The sequence below is a fragment of the Ramularia collo-cygni genome (genome assembly GCF_900074925.1).
Source record: "Ramularia collo-cygni strain URUG2 genome assembly, contig: RCC_scaffold02, whole genome shotgun sequence".
Taxonomy (NCBI): Eukaryota; Fungi; Ascomycota; class Dothideomycetes; order Mycosphaerellales; family Mycosphaerellaceae; genus Ramularia; species Ramularia collo-cygni.
The window spans coordinates 1-20,606 of NW_019716256.1; the positions used below are offsets into that span (position 1 = coordinate 1).

The 20,606-nt window shown below is 51.7% G+C and overlaps 5 protein-coding genes; 2 read left to right on the forward strand and 3 right to left on the reverse strand.

Annotated features, from left to right (window-relative positions):
* Positions 1-2,891: 2,891 nt before the first annotated feature.
* Positions 2,892-3,497, reverse strand: RCC_01531 (uncharacterized protein; the record flags this gene model as incomplete). Its single annotated transcript, XM_023766825.1, has 1 exon — positions 2,892-3,497. One exon carries the CDS (start codon positions 3,495-3,497, stop codon positions 2,892-2,894), a length of 606 nt encoding a protein of 201 aa, XP_023622593.1.
* Positions 3,498-5,303: 1,806 nt separating this feature from the next.
* RCC_01532 (related to positive effector protein GCN20) lies at positions 5,304-7,570 on the reverse strand (the record flags this gene model as incomplete). XM_023766826.1 has 2 exons in its annotated part: positions 5,304-6,670; positions 6,718-7,570. The coding sequence occupies 2 exons, from the start codon at positions 7,568-7,570 to the stop codon at positions 5,304-5,306; spliced, it is 2,220 nt and encodes a 739-aa protein (XP_023622594.1).
* A 785-nt stretch (positions 7,571-8,355) lies between these two features.
* Positions 8,356-11,301, reverse strand: RCC_01533 (uncharacterized protein; the record flags this gene model as incomplete). Its single annotated transcript, XM_023766827.1, has 1 exon — positions 8,356-11,301. The coding sequence occupies one exon, from the start codon at positions 11,299-11,301 to the stop codon at positions 8,356-8,358; it is 2,946 nt and encodes a 981-aa protein (XP_023622595.1).
* Positions 11,302-12,577: 1,276 nt separating this feature from the next.
* On the forward strand, positions 12,578-13,756 carry RCC_01534 (related to PER1 protein, involved in manganese homeostasis; the record flags this gene model as incomplete). XM_023766828.1 has 4 exons in its annotated part: positions 12,578-12,700; positions 12,766-12,811; positions 12,868-13,648; positions 13,702-13,756. The coding sequence occupies 4 exons, from the start codon at positions 12,578-12,580 to the stop codon at positions 13,754-13,756; spliced, it is 1,005 nt and encodes a 334-aa protein (XP_023622596.1).
* Positions 13,757-14,885: 1,129 nt separating this feature from the next.
* On the forward strand, positions 14,886-16,184 carry RCC_01535 (uncharacterized protein; the record flags this gene model as incomplete). XM_023766829.1 has 2 exons in its annotated part: positions 14,886-15,134; positions 15,204-16,184. 2 exons carry the CDS (start codon positions 14,886-14,888, stop codon positions 16,182-16,184), a joined length of 1,230 nt encoding a protein of 409 aa, XP_023622597.1.
* Between the last annotated feature and the right edge of the window lie 4,422 nt (positions 16,185-20,606).

A 20,606-nucleotide genomic window follows, 5' to 3' on the forward strand; every position in this document is an offset into this window, starting at 1 on the left:
CTTATTACCTATTCCCTTTCGCTCCCTAGGTAATATCGTATATATCTAAGAATTACTACTTAGTATTAAGACCCCCTATTTATAATACCCTTATAAGGGTATCGTAGATAGAGTTCTAATAGTAGTCCGTAGAAAGCGTTAGCTTAAGGCTAGAACGTACTCGGTAGGAGCTTTTTAGCCTAAGAAGGTAATCCCTAAAAGTGTCTAAAAGTATCGGCTCTACTATCCTAGATTAGCGGTCTCTAGTCCTTTAGTACTAACGGTTCCCGTACGGAACCTACTTAAGTTAGCGCTAATACCGATTCTATAAGGTTTCGTATTATTATACTTATAGGGATATCGTCGTTAGCTAAGCGTTCGGATCCTACGCGTTCTAGTACGGCGCGCGTAGCGCTTATCTCGGCTTTTATAGCCTATTACTTAAGATATATCTATTTTATAGCTCTACGTAGCTTTATAGTAGGTTCTACGAGTACTTCCGTTCTAAACTCTTATTATCCGGGAAGTTCCTTCTAGTATCCTAATCCGAAGGGGTAGTTATCGTAAGGCGATCGAACTTAATATTATAGGCGAGTAGCGTATATATAGGAGCTTAGGTAAGGTTTTAATTAAATAAGTTTAATAGAAAAGAGAACTATCCTCCGCGGATTCCGACGTAAAGTACGCGGATACTAAGCGTTCTATATAGGCTACGCCTATACTTTAGCCTTAGGGCTTCGCCTATTATACTCCCTATCTTATCCCTATAGGCGTAATTAATATAGATATAATATTCGAGGAAACTAAAAACCTTATAGGATTTTTATATTAATTTACTCGCGTACGAGCCTATAATAGGGCTATAGATAGTATATTTATAAAGTACGATACGGCGCTATCGTAGTAATCCTTAAGGAAGAGTCGAATTATAACGCTCTTAGCGAGAATTATAACGCTCTCCGCCTTCTTCTTACGAGCGTAATTAATATAGATATAGTATTCGAGGAAACTAAAAACCTTATAGGATTTTTATATTAATTTACTCGCGTACGAGCCTATAATAGAGCTATAGATAGTATGTTTATAAGGTACGATACGGCGCTATCGCGGTAATCCTTAGGGAAGAGTCGAATTATAACGCTTTTAGTAAGAATTATAACGCTCTCCGCCTTCTTCCTACGAGCGTAATTAATATAGATATAGTATTCGAGGGAACTAAAAATCTTATAGGATTTTTATATTAATTTACTCGCGTACGAGCCTATAATAAGGCTATAGGGTAGTATCTATATTTAGGAGGTACGATACGGCGCTATAACGGTAATCCTTAAGGAAGAGTCGAATTATAACGCTCTTAGCGGGAATTATAACGCTCTTAGTAAACGCGACGCTAGCTTTACGAAGACGACGACTTTAAAATTAAACTACTTACGTAATATACGAGCTCTATACTCGGTAAGATATAGAATCGAGAGGGAATTAGTTAGCCGAGAGGGTAGAGCGAGAAAATCTATATAATTCTAATATATAAGGCCTAACCCGAGACCCGAAGATATACTCTAGAAGTCGTATTCGGCCGAGATAGCTCTACGGCCGTTATTCTAGGGTACTAGGCTAGCGGAACGTCGGTAAGTCGTGTTCGGCCGAGATAGCTCTACGGCCGTTATTCTAGGGTACTAGGCTAGCGGAACGTCGGTAAGTCGTATTCGGCCGAGGTAGCTCTACGGCCGTTGTTCTAGGGCACTAGGCTAGCGGAGACGTCGGTAAGTCGGCTTCGGCCGAGCCTACTTAGAGGAGGCCAACTAGAGAGTGCTCGGTGCTTCTAAGATCGAAGTTTATAAGCAATACGAGGGTTGTACCTAGAACCACAGCTAAGGTGCTCTTCTAGGGTAGGTGGTAAACTCGACGAGATTGCTGTAGAGTCTGGCGACCAAGATGGTGTAATTGGAGGGCTCGTAGATGTTGGTGTATTCTTCTCTACCCTCGCGACTGTCGTGGACAGAGACCCTCGTGGTAAGTCACTAGCTCCGAGCTGCCAAATCCCTTGAATTGGACGGACAACTTACAAGGATGCGAAGAGTGGAATAGTTGCTTGTTGCGGGGGTCGAGTTCCCTGTGCCGAAAGCGATGCCGTTTCATTTTGTGCGGCGGGTGGATACAGGTGCATACAGCGGCACGTTGCTGATAGTAGTGCTGTCCCGTAGAGCTGTCGATGTGAGCATTCTTCACCAAGAAAGGACACCCTCAGTCGTCGCTATCACCCGCGTGTCGACCTCGCGATTGCATCTTTGCGCTTGGTGTCCTGATCCTTCGCCCGTCGCTTGATGGTATCAACCTCGCTGCGCTTGGTGTCCTTATCCTTCACTTGATGGCCTGCATCTTTGCGCTTGGTGTCCTGATCCTTCGCTTGCCGCTTGGTGGCCTGCATCTTTGCGCTTATTGTCACAAAAGTGACGCCGATTCGCGGTAGAGATGCTCCAACGCGCGCTTTGTAGAATCGTGGGTGCCATGGCCTTCTTCAAGCGCCCGAACGAGTCAGACGATTGATGAGAGCAGTGGCTGTCGCGATGACGAGCCATGCTCAAGGACAGATAATCTGCCCTCTCCTTCTCTCTTTGTGCCATGTGCCATGCCTTTGTCCAGTTTTGAACGAGCATTCGACACATGGTGCCGCGGTGATCATGCTGCCGCGATGGCGAACACTCCGGGACCTATTTCTCTCTGCCGCTGTGGTCGTGCTGCCGCAATGGCGAACACYCCGGGACTTTTTTTCTCTGCTGCCGTCATCGTGCTGCCGCGATGGCGAACACTCGGGGACCTATTTTTCTCTGGCGCCGTCATCGTGCTGCCGCGATGGCGAACACTCTGGGACCTATTTCTCTCTGTGATTTTGCGGCCATTCAATGACGCGCTCACTTCATCGTAGCATCCTCCCTCATAACAGTCGGCCCCAAACGAATTGGTGGCGCGACTGGGATTCGGTAGAACTGCAATGCGCGATGCAGGTACCCGTCCGTTGGGGTGAGAACTTCACCCAAAACTTGGGCGTTCATTGCCCGCGTGAATCTGTTGCACGTCCTGAACGGATCAGATGGATTCCTCGAAAGAGGAAAGATCTCCCGCCACGTGCGATTCCCAAAGAGAACCAGGGTTGGTCCTCGGACAGAAGGAGGAGGAGGAGGAGGAGGATCAGCAGCCGTGGCTGCCGGCTGTGCAGACGGTCCTGCGATGGGAGCTGCCGCCGGAGCAGCAGCCAACACAGGAGCCGGCGCAGGAGCCTGGGCAGCACCAGGAGCTGGTACTGTCTGGGCAGCGGGAGCCGAACCAGCAGCCCCGTTTGCGCCAGTTGCAGCGCCTGCTCCCAACCGCATTCTCTCCATCTCCCGCTTCATTTTGTCCAGCTTCTTGGCCATGACCAAGGCGGCCTTGCGAACCGCTAGCCGGCTCTCTGCTCTCTCGGCCCGTCGCTGACGGTCCATCAGCACATCGAACGACCGCTCTTCAACGGCACGTCGCATCTCGGCTGCTCCTACCCTCACCATAAAGGTGAATGACACTCGGGCAGGGCATCTGATGATGCTCTTGGCCACACCACACGCACACATTTGTGCAGGCGTGGTAATCGTGGCCCAGTCTCGCGCAAGTCGTGCAATATTGTTGATTGTCGGTGGAGTCCATTGTGATGGCTCGTTGCTTCTTGYGTTGTCTGTCGTTCGGTGTTGTTTTCGAGAAGTGAAGAAGAAGGAACCGAAGCAACAAACAGGAAATATTCAAGATGCTTGGCATAACAACAAGTTGTGGGATTTGACGTAGAAAACATCACGAATCACATCTGATCGCAAAACGGACCATAGTACGAGGATGAACAGATTCAGCAGATTTATTCGAGCAAAAAGCATCCTGCGACACATTTCTGCCCCCGCTGTCTTGCTTAGGCACAGTGACTGACCTCATCAAGCCTGGATTGTTTAACAAAGTCTTCCGCGTAGTCCGAGCATACCCTGGCTCAATGCCAGCATCACTGCGTTCTTCGTTGCAACAGGCAACATCTTCATCGAGCCGATCTACAGTGAGTGGCAACGTAGTCTCAGCCACGCCAAGGGSACGGCCGCGTGTAGGACATGGACATTGGGCGACTTGGAGATCCTCCATGTAAAAGGACGTGCATCATGATTCTCATGAAACACTACGCATCTACGTCATCCTCAAAGAGTCGTACCTTCTCGATGACATTCGGAAGTTCGTTGCTGAGAACGCTTCGGCAGATATTGAACTATTCAAGTGGATGGTCGACGATTTTGTGAGCAACAGGGAGAATAAGGGGGGCAAGATTACACTTCCACTACTCCTCCGAAATGGGTTGGCGTTGATGTTATCAAGACCCGTGGGGGACTCGGGGCGATATCTTCTGACATATCATTCACGTACAGCTGTGAATTTCGCGTATTCGGAAGCAGCTCCCCACAAAGAATTCTGACTTCGCTCAGACGATGTCAGCCAGATTCAAAGACACCAACTCTTGGCGCACATGATAATTCAGGGGTTCTCTGCGTATCAATGTGCCGAGGGCTATAGCGACTGCTACAAATTTTCGCTGACAGATTTGCCACGGTAGGAAGAGAATTTGTAAGGGACCTCAAAAAGATGCCCTCGCTGTGATCGCTAGAATTTCCATTATCGCAAACGATATTCGCTGCTTCCCCAGCACGAATTAGACGACCTTATGGATTCAGAGTGTCCTGGCCGTGCATCCTCTCTGACAAATAAAATGCCTACTGCTCAGACACGTTCAAACGAGCTGGGCAGGGCTGTCGATTTGAGGATTGTTCGTCGGAACAAGACCTTCTCGGCATCCTTACTAATGTTATAAGGCCTCGCTCTCTGCAGTCTCGACGAATCTAGGCCTGCTAGAATCCTTAATACTAGCAGAGTAGCCCGTTAATCGACCGAGAGAGCAGAACGGGGCACTACTCTTATTAATGATTTCTCATATCGACAGCTCTGGAGCTGGGAATCTCGACTCTCTAGAGCTGCACATAGATTATGAGGGCAGTCTCATCGTCAAAGCAATTTCGGCGTGTAGGCCCTCGGATCTAGATACAGTTTGATGTCCCCTTTGCGCCAAAAGCGAAGCTCGTGGAGCGAGTGATGCATCGTGTCTACGTAGTCGTCGTGTAGCGTGGATGACCTGAGTTGTAGATTCAGGACGGGGCCGTCGACATAATACCTAGCCGATGAGGAAATGATGAAGATCGGATCTCGTCGTGAAGACGAAATACTGAATGAAGTATGTCTTGGTCAACAAACCCCTTTTTAGTCTCCGATCATGTCTTTCCCATTTTCGCCGCAGTCCTCGCAGCAATCTCCTCATACCCCTCCATCCCCTTCTTTAGCACGCTCAAATTTCCCTTGCTCAATCTATACACGAGTCTCATCCTCTTCGCCCCTTCATCACCATCATCGTCCTCATCGCTCCCGCCATCCTCCTCACTTTCCTCATCTTCGGGCCTCGAAGCTGCAGCCAGCGCTCTCATGGACTCTCCCTCGACCACGCAACGCATGAAGAACCGGTCGTGGGTGACCACCAAGATGGCACCTTTATAGCTTTTCAATCCGGTGACCAGTGCTTGGATAGTATCCGTGTCCAGATGTGTGGTGACCTCATCAAGAATGAGGAGATGCGGTGGATGTGACAAAATCTTCGCCAGAGCCAGTCGCACTCGCTGGCCTCCGGAAAGAAGAGCGATCGGGACATCAGAAGCAATCTTGCCGGCCAACCCAACTCCTGCGAGCAGGCCACGAGCTTCTTGTTCGGGAATTTCCAGCCCAACAAATTCCATCAAATGGCTCAAAGCCGTGAGTTCTGGCCTCTTCGTAGCTAGAGTCTCGAGCTCCTCCGCAGCCTGTTGTGAATATAATGCAAACTTGGCTCTGGTATGCCTCGTCACAGCTCCGCTTGTTGGCATCATCGGCTTCCCCGATCCAGTGACAACACCCATCGCCAGACTCACCAACGTCGATTTCCCCGACCCATTCAACCCGGCGATACCGATTCGATCGCCGAGCTGGATCGTCAGGTCGATGTCGTTCAGAATCTGCTTCTTGTTCTTTCCAACCCCATACGAGAAGCCAACTTTCTCGAAGCTGACAAGACTACCGGGAAACCTCAAATCTGAAGGCTCGGCAGGAATGGTCATGGTCGCGGGAGGATCGAACGTCGGGACCTCAATTTCGTTCCTCAGTCCATCAGCATAGTATCCCGCTCGATCACGATTCAACTTGAATCTGGTTCCTTTTGCAGAGACCTGTAATCCCATCCGTTCGTCAAGTTTTTTCTTTCTCGACGCAGCTTGCTTAAGCTTCTTGTCATCCCCAGCACGTTTCGCAGCTGCGACATTGCCGTCAATAGTGGATTGGATATGCTTCTTTTGCTTGTCTTGAGCATCCTTGAGACGAGTCATGTGTTTGTATGTCTTCAACCGGTCCATTTCATACGAGGAGAGATTTCCGCGAAAGCGTTCGAGAGTTTGGTTGCGGAGGACTAGAAGCTCTTCTGCTACGGAGTCACCAAAGGAGCGGTCGTGAGTGACGACTATTACGGTAGTGTCGGTCAGATCTTGGACGTAGCGTTCGAGCCATATGATGGAGGGCAGATCCAAGAAGTTTGTTGGCTCGTCCAGGAGCAAGAGATCTGTGTGCATCAGTATACTCCTCCGCGGTATAATGTTGGAAACATACCGGGAGATTGGCAGAGGGCACATGCTAGACTGCATCTTGTTCGCCACCCTCCTGAAAGTTGAGATCGCGGCTGATTGATAGCCTCCTCTGAGAATCCCAAGCCGATGAGAACAGACCGAGCCTTTGCTTCAGCTGCAGAAGCATCCATCAATTCCAAACTGGTCTGAATTTCAACCATCAGTTCCGCAGCCTTCTGTGTCTCCTCTCCCATCTCCTCAGCTCCCACCTCTCCCTCAAGTCTCTCTTTCGAGACTTCAAATTCCTTCTCCGTCTTCAACAGCACCTTCTTCGCATCCGCTCCCCTCCCACCACTCCTCCTGATAGCAATCTGCTTAATCTTCTCCAGCTTCCTTCCCAACCTCTCATGGGAGACCTGCCTGTACGCCCAAACTCCCGCAGTCGGATCCGCAGAGTTTTCAATCGCATTCCCCAGAGCCTCGGCCTCGCGTAGAAGGATCTCCCGCTGTTCATCGCTCCTCACGACAAAGTCCAATACATTCATTTCATTCATATCCAAATTCTCAACATCATCCTCCAGCCCCGAAATCGTCTGTCCTAAAAGAAGGACTTTGATACCCCGCGGAATGCTAGGAATTTGGTCCGTTGCAATGGCTCTCAGCAAAGTCGACTTGCCAATCCCATTCCTGCCATGAAGGACATAATGTCTTCCTCGCTGGAGTTGAAAGTTCGCATGGGAGAGGAGTTCCCGATTTCCGATGGAGATGCTCAAGTCCTTGACGACAATTTCTTTGAGGTTGTTGTCCTCATCAATGTCTGTATGGAATCGACTTTCTTGCGCTGTAATGGTGAGGGCGCCCGCTGATTTGGCGTCTTTCGTTCTTCGCGGTGGCATTCTGCAATGAGTGTGACGAAGTGCCTCTGTTTGGTGATGATTCTGGAAGAGAAATGAGAGACGAAAAGGAAAGAGCCTTACTTTGATTGTAAGCAGCAGCAGTGACAGCCCTTCTTAAATCTCAAGCTGAATACTCATGCAAACACCAGAATCAAAGATCGTCGGTACAACCTCCCCACAAGTCATTTCTTTTCATGAGTCAAACGAAGCCAAGTCGTGTCGCGAACTGCGGTGTCTCGAAGAAGTCTAAGCCCTGCATGAGCCAAGAATCGGGCCTGAAACCTTGTGCCGTCTTATGCGGCTTTGGGCCAGAGCTGTCCACAGTCGATATAAGAGATTATCAACAAGAGCAGCGTCCTGAACTACTCCCTCGATYGATTAACGGGCTACTCTGCTAGTAGTTAGGATTCTAGCAGGCCTAGATTCGTCGAGCCTGCAGAGAGCGAGGCCTAAGGACATTATGGGAATGGATGAGGATGTCTTGTCGCGATTATTAATCCTCATATCGACAGCTCTGCTTTGGGCACATGTGCTGCTGAAAGATCAAGAGGGGAATGAAGGAATATACAATTCATCCTCGAGGCCTCTTCAGCCTTCTCTTACGTTCTAATTTATACATTGAAACAGAAGCTTTTCGTTCACTCGTTATTGCAACGCCGCCCGGGTAAAATACTTTGGCCAGAACTCGCTTTTCCCCATTCTCTAGTCTCTTCGCACTGCTTTCTTGCCGATTCGCCGTTCCGTACTTCCATTCATCAATACATTTCACAGTCGCATCCTTTTTTTTACAAGCCGGTGAACGGCCTCACACCCCTCTCCTCATCCTCATCCTGTCCTTGCTCGACAATACTAGCTCGGTACGGATTCCCAGCCAACCGACTGACAGGGACTGGGAAAGCGCCACCGCCCTGCATAGTCGGCGTCGGCATCTGCGTAGTTGGATGGTATTCCGAGGCCACGCTAGCACTGGAAGTCCCCACAGCGCTGACCGAAGGCTGATATCCCGAGTTCACGCCAGCACTAGGAGTTCTCACAGGGCTACCCGTAGGCTGATACGACCTTCCTTCATCACCAAAAGTCTGCGAGCTTGCCTGAGGATAGGATTGTGTGTATCCGTATTCCATGTAGTCCAGCTCGCCGGGTTCGTTTATTGTAGGAACGCCAGGTGGTTGCGCAGTGGTTGCGCTTCGAAATCTCTCCAACTCGACACTGTTCCCCGGTCTGCGCTTGCCCCTCGTGCTGGCTCTCCGAAGCATGTCCCGCACATCGCTGATATCTTGATTATCAATACTCGGTCTGGGAAGACCTCCGAGCGTGCTACTGTCGTCGTCGTGAACCGCAGCATTCGCACCGGGATCACGAGCATTGAGATCATTGATGATCTTAGCATCTTGAGCGCTCAAGCCCGCCATGCCGCTAGCACTGTTGTTGGACATTGAAGGCTTGAGGTCGTCTGGCGCATCGCTGGGCTTTCGAGGTGGAAAGAGTCGAGCACTCTCCCTCTCCAAAGCAGCAGCCTGAGCAGCTTCTCTCGCCTCGGAGTCGGTGATTGTGACGCCGTAGTTGGGGTTTGCTGCAGTTCCAGCAGCGTCTACACCACCGCCAGGCGGATATATCGGTACTGCACGCAGAGCCGAGACCAGTGCGCACATGAATTTGCTGCGACGGGCGGCGCGGAGAGTCTCGTTTGACCAGTTGGACTTGTGCTTGATCTCGACCTTGAGTTGGAGCTTAGACATGTCCGACGTGCCCAAGACTTCCACTTCAGGATCGGGCAGGAAATCGCGATTGTTGTCCTTGTCCGAGACGAAGTTGTGGATCTGAGACTTCAAGATTTGGATGTCCTCGAAGGAAGTCTCAAAGGCGACATCTAGGACAATTTGTTCGGTCATGGATTTGCTGCGACTAACATTATCAAGTGCCAGCGAATTGAGCACGACGTTTGGGTATTGCGAGAGTTGTCCAGTTTTGGGTCCAGATGCGCGGCGAAAGACGGTGAAGAGGAGGGAAATGTGCTCCACGGTGAAGAAGTTGTCACCTATGTCTACACGATCGCCAATGTCGAAGGGGTGCTTGACGAACAAGAAGATGCAGGATCCGAGAAACTCCTGTGCGGTGGTGGAGAAGACAAAGGACAGCGAAAGAAGAGCGGTTCCAKCAGTGGCCAGCGTGGTAACGAAATTGGCGTTGAGGAAAGCGATGAAGATGAAGACCACAGCCACCATCACGATTGTGCAGAGAAGGCGGTCGAGGACGTTAATAGCTTGAGCAACATCCACCATGCTATTTGCAATGGCCTTGCGCTCACGACTCCATTCGGTGACGGTCATGATCATTTCTTCGAGGGAGACGTCTCCGTTGCCATCTCGATCAAGCGCCCAATATGCCTCCTCGGCTTCGACTTGTCGCTGCGGACCCATGACGTCCAGGATATCCTCTTCAAGGAGAGACTCTCGGCCCTCAACAACGAATGACATCCAGATACGGCGAGCAAGAGCTTCGGAAGTGCGCTTCTTCTCCAGTGCCGTGACGACGATAGAGTGCGCGGCGTTGGGGTTGAACACTTCGCGCCCGGTGATTTCGTGTGCGATGTTGCCGAAAGCAGACGTCACCTTATCACCCACGCGGTTGACGTTTTGGATCAGCCGCATGGGCGTGCTGGAGCCGGTCTTTTTGTGACCCTGCTTTCTCTTCCCGCCCAATGTCGCCAGTTGGAGCTGATTAGCAATGATGTAGTCTTCTTCTGCGAATTCCGGGCAATAGGCTGGGAAGAGAGCGCGAGAGGCGTCGTAGAGCAATCCAAGAATGTAGACCTGTCGCTTGGAGTCCTTTATTCTCGCATTGAATTGCTTTCGGTGGTAGTTGATTTGGATGAGGTTGACAATGGCCTTCTCCGCGAGGAAGACCAATGCGCAAACGACTGCGGCTCCTAGGATTTTCTGCACAATGTTGACCCAATCCGGCGCAGGTCCAGGGCGAGATCGATTGTATGGGTTCCTCGTCATTAATGGCTTGAAAGTTGCCAGAGATGTGACCGCCCAACCGACCAGGGAGAGAGGGATCTCTAGCTTGCGGATGACGGTGGAGTACTTTCGAACGCCTGAACTGACGACACCAACAACCAGCTGGAAGAGAAATGGCAAAAAGTGGCTGATGAGTTTGGAAATCCACAAGCTTAGCCAGATGATTTCCACCCAAGAGAAGAGCCAGACGATGGGGACCCCGCCAATCTTGGGAGGGTTCTTCGACCCGCCGACTGTCGCTCCCACGATAATGGGGACGGCGATGAGCGCTCCCAGCGGCAACACATATAGAAAGTATCGCGTGACAATGGAGAATCCAAAGATTTTGTTGTAAACCTTGCCCATGGTCGTCAAGGTATCCTCTTCCCCATCATATCCCACCCGACCAATGCCCTTGTCAGCCTGAGCATTGGGCTTTGCTCTTCGTCCTCGGAAGAAGGCACTTTTTTCGTTCTCATCCGGTCCGCTGCTTGATGGGTGGAAGTCGGGCGTCTTGTCGGTGGTCCTCAGCCCGCCATTCCCACCACTGCTGGCGTTGGTCCGGACTTGCTGGAGGGGAATATCGTGCATCGGAATGTCAATGGCCGCGTCGTGAGGATGGGGATCATAATGAGTGGCCATTTCCGCGTCGTCGGGTCGTATGGGAGAGAAGCCTTCTCGAGAAAATCGATTGCGCTGATTTGCCTGTGCCTGCAAATGGCTCGACATGTTTGTTGATGGCAGCACCAAAATGTGGCGTGATTTGGTGGTTTCAAAAGATGTGGTGGAACGCGGTACCCGTCAAGTATGGTGGAAATGCAGTCGAGGAGAGCGAATGTGATGCTGCAATCAAAAACAACGAAGGATATCAAACGCCAGCACAATGGGAGGAGAAATGGACAAATGAATGAGCGTCCCTCATCCGTACCTAGGAAGAGACTTTCCAATGGATTGACGACAAACTTCCGTCGTCGTATGCAGGGATGGCGGCCGGATTACGTAGGACCCCCGGTTCAACCTGTCAAACGCGACTAGCCTAGACCTAGCCAGGGGAACTCGAAGCTTCCAAGCTTCACAGGCCTTCTATAGGCGAGCAGCGCCGATGCTTGAAACACAACATCGCCCACCCACCCCGTCACCCCTGGAACACGAGGCGGTCACAGCTGTCCACGCGAGCAACACCTCAAACACAACATATCGTCGATCGTCAGCTGCAAGCATGAAGTACAGTACAGCACGATTCAACGTTGCTTGATATGTACCATTCAATGCACATTCCGTCCCGGCTTCTATTAATACATGGTCGATCCCATCGCTAAGCTTCTTTCGGCATCTCGATCCCATGGGCGCGTTGAAAATCTTCTCGACGGGCGATCCTCCGCGCGTGTCGTCTCCACATCCCACAGTTTTGGTTGTGGATTTTGGTTGGGCAGCTCGGAGTCGACAGGTCCTGCTGGCGGTCCCAACTTGTCGGCGYTCCGATTCCGATAGATTGTACGAGCCGAAAGGAGAAGGAAGCATATGGATATCTTGGGGATGCTCATGTAGAGAGTATTGGGATTTCAGAGTCGTAGAGCGTGGTCAACCGCATGTCCGCTTCGCTTCCTTTTCCACCGTCTCACGTCCGGCAATTGGGAAAGGAATCTACTGTGCCGAGTGCAAGAAGGTAAGGGAAGGCAAGTCGACATGAGCGGCCGTGTGCAACTTCGGTGGTGCAATTTGGCCGCACGTTTGCGAGAGCCACATCGATGCATGTGGCCATCTTCACTCCACACCACAGGCCAACGTTGCTACAGTTGTTCACCAGCTGCATTTGTGTGGGAGACACGCAAGAAGATTTTCGAGCGCTCATCATTTCATGTACAAGTGTCGGGAAAAGGGATGCGGTGTTGGACAACGCGAAACTGACACGTGTATTGAGATGAAGTACGGAGATTCTTGGCGTCTCCATTCCAGGTCAACTTCACGGTGTCACGTCTCGTTCCGCCCAAGACTTCCATGCGACATGCCCTCCCACCAACCAAGGCCGCAATGGCTACTTTCCATCCTGTGCCTCATGATGGCCTTCTCCGGAATCGCTCAGGCCAGCATAGGAGACTGGCTGCCCGAGTTCCGGGATTGCGTGCAGGTGCGCATGGTGGAATCCATCGCCATTTGAGCCCAGCGCCCATTCGTTGACGACGATCCCTCTAGCACTGCACCAGAACGAATTGTGAAGGCGACAATCAACTCGGCATCCGTTCGTGCTCCTCCACCCCTCCACCTCATCATGCCTTGCTCTGATCCTCAACACAGCCCTCCAACATCGCCTCCTCCTCTGGACATGTCCCGCGGAATGCGACTACACCTGCCAACACATCACCACCGACACCCGTCTCGCCCGCGATCCACCCTACCTCGAACCCATTGTCCAATATCACGGGAAATGGCCCTTTCACCGCTTCCTCGGCATGCAAGAACCCGCCTCAGTCCTCTTCTCCCTCTTGAACCTCCTCGCTCACAATCATGGATTGTCCCTCATCCGCGCCCAGATCCCCTCTCGATATCCTCTGAGGAAATACTACATCATGTTTGGCTACTTTGGCCTGGCGAGTTGGGTGTTTAGCATCATCTTCCACACCAGAGATTTCAAGACGACGGAAAAGCTGGACTATTTCGCGGCGGGAGCGAGTGTCATGTATGGCATGTACTACACTCCCATTCGTATCTTCCGATGGGATAGACCGGAGAATTTGTCGGGAAGATCCGGGACGGTACTGAGACTGTGGACAATGACATGCGTCGTGGCATACCTGCTCCACATCTCCTACTTGGCCTTTATCCGCTTCGACTACACTTACAATATGGCTGCCAACGTCGTGCTGGGCCTGGCACAAAACATCATGTGGACTTGGTTCTCCGTGCAAAGATACAGAAAAGTGGGCAGAGTGTGGGCCGCATGGCCAGGGTTGATAGTGTTTTGGTTGTTGTTCGCCATGAGTTTGGAGTTGTTTGATTTCCCGCCGTGGTGGGGAATGGTAGATGCRCATGCGTTGTGGCATTTGGGGACGGTAGGCCCGACTATTTGGTGGTACAAGTGAGTACTGGCTTGAGGTTAGTGATGGAAATGGTGATGCTGACTGAATGCAGCTTCTTATTGAAAGATGCGCAGGAAGATATACAGGGTGAGAGACTCAAACAGTGAGAGGTGGGAGTGAGTGCAGGTGCTCTGTTGCCCGAAAGTCATTCCTATCTACGAGCAGCGACTACTCATATTGGGCAGGCCGCAGCCGAAAAGCTTTCCTCCTCCGCAAGACGCAAGATGCTTACTTTTCCAAACCCAGTCGGTACTGTGGGTCCCTTCCATCAGTCTTCCTCCCCCGACAAAGCAGCATCGACTTCCGATGCCCAGGCCGTCACCGCGATTTCGTCCACTCTGTGCTTTTTGCCACTTCTCCGTGTTCTTCATCTCTCGACAAGCGGGGCGTTTAGAAAAGTAGCGTCGAGATCTAGCGTGGAGGTGAACGCTGTGGGTTCTGCCGACTCCATGGTCTACCAAAAGCGAGAGAGGCAGCAGAGGAAATGAGATGTTCGTGTGGATGGTGGAAAATGTGTATGTTGATGTACATGTAATCTACAGAGTCGACGATGAAGTAAGAACCACTCCAATATAACAGCCTAGTCTACTACTCCTTCCTCTCGTTCCGACACAGAAGTCACAAAGATCCTGCGTACCTAATGAAGAGRCAACACCGACAAAGCGCCCCGCCGGTCTGTTAGTCGTCGGGTATAGAAGACCACTCTTTCCTATTGGATGCGCTCAATTCACTTGAGAATCGTGGCTTATCTGGGTGGAGTCGCTCGGGAGAAGTGTGGCAGCGCTCTGAAAGTTCATCCGGCTGTGCACGTGCACGGTCAGGCTGTTGACGCGCAGGGGTTCGTTCGTTCGATCGCGGGGCATCATATCGTTGTACATGAACCGCTGCACCTCTTTCCTGGGATGTGGTGAAGATCCCAACAAGACCGTTGTCGTGAAAGGCACCAACATCGGTCGACTCGAGGGCAATCAATCTGCTGGGACTCAACACTTGTCGTCATCGTCGTCGTCGCCGCCGCGTGGGCCTGAACAACGGATGAGTCTTGATTGATTGATGCGATACAATCTACGGCACGACAGGCCATCCCGACCTCCAACTCCCTCCTTCGACAACAACAACAACGAATATCTTGCGAAGATCCCCACGACCATTTTGCCTCTGAAATTTACCAACGACTCCAACATCTCCCCGACCAATCAATCAGTCCATCAATACCATCAATCCATCCATCAATCAATGGCCCCCGACATCACCTCGCTTCCACTCTCCCCGCGTCCCTCGCAGCCCAACTCGCAGACTCCCTCGACGACCGCTTCTCGACGCCCCTCGCAGATGATGCCTCCGCCCATCCAGCCGGCCTCGCTGACCATTTCGCATCGAAGCCCGATCATGTCGGGCCAGGAGCAGAATGTCCCTCTCCGCCATCCTCGGCCCCTCACCGCCGCCGAGTTGTACCTCGAATGTGAGAAGGAGCAGGAAGCTGTGGTATGTGACGTGCATAAAATAAAGCCTTCATGCAGGAGGGATTTATACTGACATGGTAATGCAATGCAGGTCAATCGCCTCACTCGCGAACTCACCGCCCTCCGCGCTCAGTCCGCTTCCGTCGCCAGCAATCACTCCATGTCGTCCAATTCCACCGCCGCCTCCAACTCGCTCCTCCCCGTCGACATCGGCGACACCAATCCCACACATCAGATGACGGGTGCCACCCATCCTACTCCTTCCCGGAGACATCGCTCTTCATCGTCCATGAGTGGCAGGAGCAATGTCATCCTCACCCCTTCCTCCATCGCTGGCAGCACACAGGCTGTTGCAGGAAGTTCCCATGCGGGACATGGCGTGTCACAAGCTTCGGCAGATCGTGCTGCTGCGGCGGGTAATCTCTCTCGGAATCCGTCGGTGAGTGGAAGATCAGGAGCGAGTACACCAGCGAGGCAGAGCGTGGATTTCTCCAGAAGTGCTGTTCTCGCCCGCCCTTCCATGTCTCGGGAGAACACTAGCTCTTCCACTCTGGCCCAACCTGGTTTTCCGGCGGCCGCTGCACAAGGACCCACGAGGGATGTCCGCGACGCTATGCAGCACTTTGCCGATACCAGCGCCTACCGCACAGAAATGGAAATCGTCAAGGCAGAGAACGATRTCCTACGACAGCGCGTCCGAGCTCTGGAACAGGCTCTCCGCACTCAGCGTCGAGGATCGAGCTCTTCTCGCGAACCAAGAGGGGAGCAGAGAGAGCGGGGAGCCAGTGATGTCCGCACAGACCGTCGCGATGTCCGGAGCGGGGAGAGTCTCTCCACCCGAGGCCACAGCATTGGCTCGCCGCCTCCATCAGCAGGTCTTGGGGTCGCTGCCTGGGCGGCTAATGATGGAGGTATTGGAGGTGTGGCGGGACCGAGGGAGAGGAGTGAGAGTCAATCCACCACCGCGAGCAGTCGGAGGGGCGTCCCTGTTCCGGGCATTACGGACGATGATGTGAGGGTCGGTGAGAGTGCCAGCAGTCTGAATGCTGGTGCGAGAGGTGGCACGGCTTAGGAAGTCTCCCCACCGACTACTCCCCGCGCTGCGAGCATGGTGGAAATCATGAAGAAGGCTTGTGGAATAGGTCGATGTGGTGCGCAAGATGACGCCTAGCTGATTGTGCGGTGTGGGAAGAGAGACTGGACTGGACAACATGTCTTCCCTTTTGTTTTATTGGGCTTTCAGCGAGCGAGCGTGATGTTTCTCGGCGTGGCAAAACTGGATCGGATAGTCCATATGGGTGCGTATTGGGTGCGCGGACGGAGTTCAGGGGAGTGGAAGATCGACCAGGGAGCTGCTATGCAGCAGTATATCAACAATAGCATCGTGCTAGACTGAATTGATGCTGTTCACATCCAGCCCTTTTGCCATCAACACGAGCAGAAGATGAGGACTACAAGTGATTCATCGACGAGGGCAGAAAGCAACGGTTGCTGTGGAGAAATCTATCGAGTGGTGGAATAAGTAACACACAAGTGGTAGCTTTGCATCACCTTTTGTCGTGAAGTACGATCTCTCCGCTGGGGTCCGCCGTTCCATCTTTCTTCCGGACTTCAAAGCACTGAGAAGAAGAAATATCGAGAAGAGACTGCGAGATTGTCACAATCAAATTACATGTCTCCCGCTGCGCCCCTAACTTATTGTCTCCCTGACTAATCCGTCCGCTTCGCGTGGGAAGACAGCCATCACCCTCCTCTTCGCCATCTTAGCGACTGCCAGCGGTACTACCCTACTGTCTGCACCAACTCAAGTCAACAACGCTGTCCGTGTTTTCAACAGTTCTTCCAACAAGGGATTGGACGCTGTTGCTGGACAAGCCACTGTCGATGAGAAGCGATACCACTGGGATACTTTCTGGGACGAAGGAGTATAGATGTGAGACGGAAGTGGCTGGGAGTGAGAAACGATCAACCAGAAACGTGGAAGGATGGTATTATGAAAATGATATCACCGGAGGTACATATTGAATCAATGGATTGGTCTACCCCTAGGCTTCTCGCCATCGATATAAGAGGTAAAAGGCCACTCACTGATTGCCAGCCTTGTTCGGTCAGAATTGAGCATCGCGGACACATTCACATCCAAGAAAAAACCCCTTCCTATTCCGCAACCAACTTCAAAACTGCGAAACTACGGAGAATGGATCAGTCGTTCGATATCATCACTTGAATACCTACTTCGCCCTCTCAGCCTCTCCACCCTGGGCTGACGAACCTTCGCCTCAGATCCAGCACAACTCTCACAGACCACATGAAATCGCCTCTCCGCTGGCATAACACCTCGGATCTGCAAACCGCCCTCTGATTCTCTCCCCTTCTTCAGACAAGGGCAACTTCCCACACGCAGGACGAGACATCCAACCATCATCGATGAGCTTGGAACACTCCACCTGAGTAGCCAGAGTGTGATAAGTCAAATGCTCTTTGGGGCATTGGTTTTCAACGTCTGTTGCTGGCGGACTTGGAGGGGAATCAGACTTTGGCGATGTCATGTCGAGCTCCGCATCTGAGTGAGCGAAAGTGGCGAGAGACGCTGGAAACTCTGGAGGAAACCGGGGGACTGAAGGATTGAGCTCGAGTGGCACGGTTGTGGGTTGGTCGCGGAGAGGGAGAGAGGATGGATCTCTCGGGTGGAGGATTGGGTCTGGAAAGTTGAACTCAGGGTCGGCGGATGAGGTGGATTGCATCTTAGCACCAACGCAACTGGAGCAGTCTCCTTCAATGTGTTTGACGTAAGAGTCAGCTTCGTGTTGAGCATTCGATCTACGACCTGTGCTAGTATGCTCTTTGGACAGGGCCTCTGATGTGAGAGGCCTTGCTCCAAGATCTTCTTTGTGATGGGTCGGGATGGCCACTCCAAATAGGCTGGATCTGGGCATGAATCGTCCTCGGGACAAGGGATGGGATGTTGAGGTTGGTTCTCTTTGATCCGAACAGGCTGGGAGGAGCAGGCGGAGGCGCATATCGAGAGGCACTGACCTCGAACAGCCCGAAACGAGATTCCAGACTTTTTTTCCGTGGAAACGCCTCCGCCTGTAGAGAATGAATCCTTGGATGTGGGAACACTGCTCTCGCCGAACGTGTCACGACCGTCCTCGGAAGCGAATGGGCTTGATGATGTATCCAAAAAGCGATGAGCAAACTTCTTACCTCTGGTGTCCCCAAACATTCCGGAATCACCACTCAGGATCTCGGCTAGCACGACCTCGCCTTCCGGTAAAGAGGAACATGTTAGCCTGGGCGAGTTTGGTCTCGGACAATGACCATAGATAGCATCTGTCGATAGTTCTCCCGCCCTGCGCGAGCGACCTGGAGCTGGTCACGCAATGAATGATTCTCCTTCCGCAATGTTGCCATTTCCTGGTCATGCCGAGTGGCCTGTGAGTGGATCACATAAGTTAAAGTCGGATCTATTATTGCAATTATCACCCACCTCCAGTCTATTGATGATGGCATACGCATCGYGCGTCGAGAATGATTCTTCGGGCGGTTTACCGGTACTCTGGGCAGTCACCTTCTGAAGTTGTTTGACGTGCGTGAGCCTCCAGTCTCCTCGCCTGGAACTATCGAGAGTGTCAGTCTATACGCGAGCAATGGAAAATATGAGAAAATATGTGGAGATATGATGCACACCTCTCGATCAAAATGACCACCTGATCCGGACACCGCATTTGTGACGCTCATTCTGGACATTCCATGATCGCATTGAGCTTTCTGAAGCTTCCACTCCGAAAAGTCAGCGCATGGAGGAGTAGAAGAGAGAGTTGAGCGTACCTTCTTCTCCCAATCCGGTTCTTTGGCCGGCAGCAAGCCGGTGGACTCCTCTTCAACTTCATCCTCGTCGGCCAGCAGGATCCATCCCTGATCTCCAACACCCAGCTTGTGGGCTTGGACCATGTTGTCATGGAATTTCTCTGGACTGGCGGCAACGTTCTTGCCTCCACTTCCTCGAAATGCTGTATAAGTTGCAGGCCGATCAGCAGTTTCGTCTTCTATGGCTCCTTCCATAAGCGATTATTGGACTTGGCGAGATTCTGCCTCCAGCTGTCCCTGCGAGAGCTTGTTCTCGACAGCGTTTGTTTCGAGACTCCGTTGATCGTCTTCATTTAAGTTGACTGCCAGCTCCACGCTCATATTGCATGAAAGTAGACCTGACGTTGATATCGGTCTTGTTGCGAGCAGGCTGCTGTGTGAATGTGGGACTACTTCGAGCCATTTAAATCTGAGTCTGGAAGTTATATGATGCGACAACCATTCCAAATGCATTCCCTACCGAGAAGAAACAGTTTGTCCATTACACATGCTGCCAAATATGCGGGCTCCCGTTTTGAACAGCACAACATACCTCGAGGCCGTGGGTCTAAGAGGCCGGCAAACAATGACGAATCATGGAATACCGATCCGGAGCAAAGGCTGAATTCTCTCATCAGCCATGTATTCTGATGACTCGTTAACCCCAGCAAGGATGAGAATCAAAAACCCAGATCAAAAAATTTCAACGTGTACAGGCCACGACCGGACATTTGAATGACGGCGTCGTACAGGTTTCCTCGGAGAAATCTCAAATCAGGGCTCTAGGCTACTGTTGATATGCACGCGCTTTCTACCACCCTTATGAACGAAACACCGTTTTGTTCGCTCCGGGGCTCGATGCTCAATCATCCCTAACAAGCCTACGACCATCTTCTTCGATGCTCATCACATCTTCCCTGATATCATCAGCTTCTGTCACCCTCATATAGCGATCGATGTGTACAGCACCACATCCAGCACACTGTTAATACGCTCGCGAGGCGAGCAATAATCTGCGGTCCGGCCTCGATGATCTCAGTAGTATCAAACGACACTTCGCCACAGATATTATCCGGCTTTTCTGTATCACCTCTTCGAACATTACTTTCCATTGTCGACCGGCAGGGTCTGTGTACATATGGGTGGAATCAGGGGCTGAAGTAGCTTTACAAACGATTGCGACCCTATCATTGCGTACGATCTCGGGGTGATCACATATCTCGATGCTCTCCTTGCGGAGTGTAGTAAGCTCGAAGTTGCGAGCAGAGGGTTCCTGGGCGATTGTGTTGAAATCTGTCAAGCGGGATGGCAGTCAGACCTCCCATATCTAGCATGGAGCTCCCATCAAAGCTGTAACTCAATGGGCACGCTCGAAACATTCGGAGGAAACACTATTGGCGGAATAAGTTGTTCCGTTAAGGAGCAGTTCATGCCGGAAGAAGAACGGAAGGCCTTTACCAATCATTGAGCGGAGAATTTACTGCAGGGCAAACTCCTCTGTGCGTTCAGTTTCAGAGACTACACCTGGCTTCTGACAGCGTAGGGCTCACTCATAACTACAGTGCCTCGTGTCACTTTCACGATGACGGTATTCCAAGTCTCGAGCTCTGGCTCTCTGCGTTCCCTATGGAATTCGGAACCTTCA